Here is a 4,737-nt window from a genome sequence, read left to right as displayed (position 1 = left end):
GCAGAGGTAGAGGTCCCCTCTAAGGTGGGGGATAGGGCCATAGTCTGGGGAGTAGATAATGGGGTGCAGAGGTAGAGGTCCCCTCTAAGGTGGGGGCTAGGGCCAAAGTCTGGGGAGTAGATAATGGGGTGCAGAGGTAGAGGTCCCCTCTAAGGTGGAGGATAGGGCCATAGTCTGGGGTGTAGATAATGGGGTGCAGAGGTAGCGGTCCCCTTTAAGCTGGAGGATATGGCCATAGTCTGGGGAGTAGATAATGGGGTGCAGAGGTAGAGGTCTCCTAAGATGGAGGATAGGACCATAGTCAGAGGAGTAGATAATGGGGTGCAGAGGTAGCGGTCCCCTCTAAGGTGGAGGATAGGGCCATAGTCTGGGGAGTAGATAATGGGGAGCAGAGGTAGCGGTCCCCTCTAAGGTGGAGGATAGGGCCATAGTCTGGGGAGTAGATAATGGGGTGCAGAGGTAGAGGTCCCCTCTAAGGTGGAGGATAGGGCCATAGTCTGGGGAGTAGATAATGGGGTGCAGAGGTAGAGGTCCCCTCTAAGGTGGAGGATAGGGCCATAGTCTGGGGAGTAGATAATGGGGTGCAGAGGTAGAGGTCCCCTCTAAGGTGGAGGATAGGGCCATAGTCTGGGGAGTAGATAATGGGGTACAGAGGTAGCGGTCCCCTCTAAGGTGGAGGATAGGGCCATAGTCTGGAGAGTAGATAATGGGGTGCAGAGGTAGCGGTCCCCTCTAAGGTGGAGGATAGGGCCATAGTCTGGGGAGTAGATAATGGGGTACAGAGGTAGAGGTCCCCTCTAAGGTGGAGGATAGGGCCATAGTCTGGGGAGTAGATAATGGGGTGCAGAGGTAGAGGTCCCCTCTAAGGTGGGGGCTAGGGCCAAAGTCTGGGGAGTAGATAATGGGGTGCAGAGGTAGAGGTCCCCTCTAAGGTGGAGGATAGGGCCATAGTCTGGGGAGTAGATAATGGGGTACAGAGGTAGCGGTCCCCTCTAAGGTGGAGGATAGGGCCATAGTCTGGGGAGTAGATAATGGGGTGCAGAGGTAGAGGTCCCCTCTAAGGTGGGGGATAGGGCCATAGTCTGGGGAGTAGATAATGGGGTGCAGAGGTAGCGGTCCCCTCTAAGGTGGAGGATAGGGCCATAGTCTGGGGTGTAGATAATGGGGTGCAGAGGTAGCGGTCCCCTTTAAGCTGGAGGATATAGCCATAGTCTGGGGAGTAGATAATGGGGTGCAGAGGTAGAGGTCTCCTAAGATGGAGGATAGGACCATAGTCAGAGGAGTAGATAATGGGGTGCAGAGGTAGCGGTCCCCTCTAAGGTGGAGGATAGGGCCATAGTCTGGGGAGTAGATAATGGGGAGCAGAGGTAGCGGTCCCCTCTAAGGTGGAGGATAGGGCCATAGTCTGGGGAGTAGATAATGGTGTGCAGAGGTAGCGGTCCCCTCTAAGGTGGAGGATAGGGCCATAGTCTGGGGAGTAGATAATGGGGTGCAGAGGTAGCGGTCCCCCTAAGATGGAGGATAGGGCCATAGTCTTGGGTGTAGATAATGGGGTGCATTGGTAGCGGTCCCCCTAAGATGGTGGATAGGACCATAGTCTGGGGTGTAGATAATGGGGTGCAGAGGTAGAGGTCCCCTCTAAGATGGAGGATAGGGCCATAGTCTGAGAAGTAGATAATGGGGTGCAGAGGTAGCGGTCCCCTCTAAGGTGGAGGATAGGGCCATAGTCTGGGGAGTAGATAATGGGGTGCAGAGGTAGCGGTCCCCTCTAAGGTGGAGGATAGGGCCATAGTCTGGGGAGTAGATAATGGGGTGCAGAGGTAGGGGTCCCCTTTAAGCTGGAGGATATGGCCATAGTCTGGGGAGTAAGAGCAGAGACAGATTTCCCCCCCAATAATGGGGAAGGAAAGGGCCTTAGTCAGAGTTGTAGATATTGGGGTGCACAGTCTGGAATGTAGATAATCGGGGCACAGAGGTAACAGTGTGACTTGGGCCCTGGGGTTTGAGAAGACCCATGTGTCGGGGGGTCCCGGCATGTTCAGACTTCGCCTTGAACCGTAGTCGGTGACAGAGGAATCTGATTGCAGTGGTCCCCATAAATGGCTGCCCTGAGTGTCACATTGCGGAGTCTCCAGCTTCATGAACGGAATGGCAGAACTACAGTAAAGACTGACACAGAGCGAGGAAGCAAGAAATGGATAGGAAATGTTTTGTTTTTTCCTATGTTCTATCAGGATAAATGATGGTAATATGGTGGGAGGTCAGAAATGTCTTATTGGGACCCCAGTATGGGAGACACTGTGCATGAAAAGATGGAAAGTTCTCTCGCAGTTTGCTCAGTAATGACTTTCTCTTATCCTTTTTTATACTTTGGCGATATAATGCAGTGATTTTTTATCATATATATAGACAGAGCACACAACACACAGATGATGAAAGTCACAGATTTTATTGATTTCTCCTCCCCATTACTTGAACATTTCTTGATGCTTTCGTTGGCTGATTAGTAAAGTGCAGACATCCCCCCTCCCCCCATGATTGACAGGTGACCCTCCATACTGACCACTATCACTGCGGATGATGGGAGAGGAACGCTGCACACAAAATACAAAAACAATAACAAAAAAAAAATCCCCAATCCCTGATCCACCGCCCCGATCAGGGAACGAGACTGACTCACTACATTGTGTCCCGGGTCTATGATAAGCTCCTGGGTCCGCACTCCGCAAATATTTTCATTCTTCCCAGGACGATCAATAAATCCCAAGCCAATATCGTGACCGTCCAAAGTACAACCCCGAGACAATAAGGGGTGTAACAACTATGGGAGTGCGGGGGGACAATGGATCCTAAAGTCTTTACCCCTCTCACGTTACCCCTGTACATGACGGCACATTTACACTTTACAAACATCAAAAATAATTTTTTTAACATTTATTTTTAATAATTTGATCAGTTCTTAAAATCCTGACCCAGTCCTCGATAACCGGAGCCTATATCCCGGCCCATCGTCTCCGCCGGCACCTGTAGGGTACATGCACACGCTACATTGATTTTTTTTTTTTTTGTAAAATTTTCAAAAACTTTTTTGCATTTTTTTTTAAATAACATTACACAAAACATGATCACATCAGCTTTTTATGGGACCGAGAAGTAGGATTTTGCATGAAGGTTTTGGATTGAGGCCACCAAAAGTGAGATAAATAAGACAAGTATTAATGTATATTTTACCCAATAGTTATAAAAAAAGAAGCTATGTAGTGTGCACAAGACCTTAAGGCAACCGAAGACTCTCTAACCGATGTGAAACCACAAGTCCCAGCAACGCAGATCAGGTTCTGGTTGGCACCATATACTGGTGCTTTGAGTCCTTCACCAAAGAGTCACCAGTGGTGACCGGTGATACAGAAGAGACGACATGTCCCGTGGTCCTCACTAAATGTGCAACGGAGCGACCAGCGTCTCCTAAATATTCTTCTCCATCAGTTTTAGGGCTCTGGGTTCCTCTAGGACAAGATACAGTTCTGCTGCTTCCGGCGAGGCTGCTTCCTCCGGGGTTCTGGCTGTGCGCTGGCTCTGCGTCGCTCTAGCGCAGGGCTCAGTAGACATGGCAGGTTAACCCTGCGTAAGAGTTCCTCAAAAACGTCCTGTACTTTTTGGTTGCTCTTGGCTGAGGTCTCTACGTAGCCGCTGTCCCATTCCAGTTCTGCAGTTGCAGCAGCCTGTAGTGCCATAAGCTGCCCAGCGTCTGATTCCACGCCTGGGAACAAGTCCGTCTTGTTTCCAATGACCACGATGGGTACGTCGGTCTCCCCCTTGATTTGGAGGATCTCTTCCCGTAGCCTCTCCACTTCTTGGAAGGACTCTAGATCGGCCAGCGAGAAGACCAAGGCGAAGGCATCACCTTGTTGGATGCGAAGCTTCTGCATGGCGGGGAAGGAGTAGCTGCCGCTGGTGTCCACAATTTCTATGTGTAATTGGAGGGCGTTGGGCTCCGGGTCCAGGCAGTAGACCTCTTCCACCGTGCACCGGTGTCGGGGTTCGAAATGGTCATATAACAACCGCTGGATCAAGGAAGTCTTGCCCACGCCGGCAGCACCCATGAAGACCAGGCGCACTGTGCCGCCGGACTGCACCGAGATGGACATGGCGGTCACTTCTTGGCTGTACCGGTTAAGGAGACTCTCAGTGGTGATGTTCTGCAGACTTGGATGCTCTATGGATCTCCACGCCCAGCTGCCGTGCTGAATGGGAAGGCTGCCGTACACTTCTCGCCTTCTCAGTCACCTCTGCTTCTCGCACAACCTGTCCCTTCTCATCTGCAGCTCCTACTTTTATACTGGAGTCCCCGCAGCTCCAGCCAATCAGACGGCCGGGAGGCTGGCAAACGCCATGTGCCAAGATTATTGCACTTTTTTTTCTCTCTCCACAATACACGTGTCTCCTGTGTTCAGAAAGGATGTGGGAGGTGCGGGCTGCGAAAGCAAAGCTGCAGATATCGGCAGGTGACCGAGGAGCCTTGTCGCCCAGAGGCGCAGCTGCTATAGGAGGCGCACCCAGACCCCGGTGCCACATAATAGGATGCAAGATGTCTCATAAAAGTCAGTGCACCCTGCGCAAACACGGGCGGCCCTAAACAGTAATCCAGGAAAATAAAAAGGGAGGACGACCTGTCACTATCCAGTCATACGAAGTCTGATCCTCACTGCAGGGACCTACAGGGACCACAATGGGAAC

General features: G+C 51.4%; 1 protein-coding gene across 1 annotated transcript; it reads right to left on the bottom strand.

Annotated features, from left to right (window-relative positions):
- Window positions 1-2,433: 2,433 nt before the first annotated feature.
- LOC141073022 (ras-related protein Rap-2c-like) lies at window positions 2,434-4,322 on the bottom strand. The gene has a single exon (XM_073560305.1). It carries the CDS (start codon window positions 4,146-4,148, stop codon window positions 3,507-3,509), a length of 642 nt encoding a protein of 213 aa, XP_073416406.1. The 5' UTR covers window positions 4,149-4,322; the 3' UTR covers window positions 2,434-3,506.
- Window positions 4,323-4,737: the final 415 nt, after the last annotated feature.

This window comes from Dendrobates tinctorius, unplaced genomic scaffold, assembly GCF_039654945.1.
Source record: "Dendrobates tinctorius isolate UK_male_01 unplaced genomic scaffold, ASM3965494v1 ptg000295l, whole genome shotgun sequence".
In the NCBI taxonomy this organism is placed as follows: Eukaryota; Metazoa; Chordata; class Amphibia; order Anura; family Dendrobatidae; genus Dendrobates; species Dendrobates tinctorius.
Note: the sequence above shows the minus strand (reverse complement) of the source record. Positions and strands in the feature narration are given on the sequence as shown.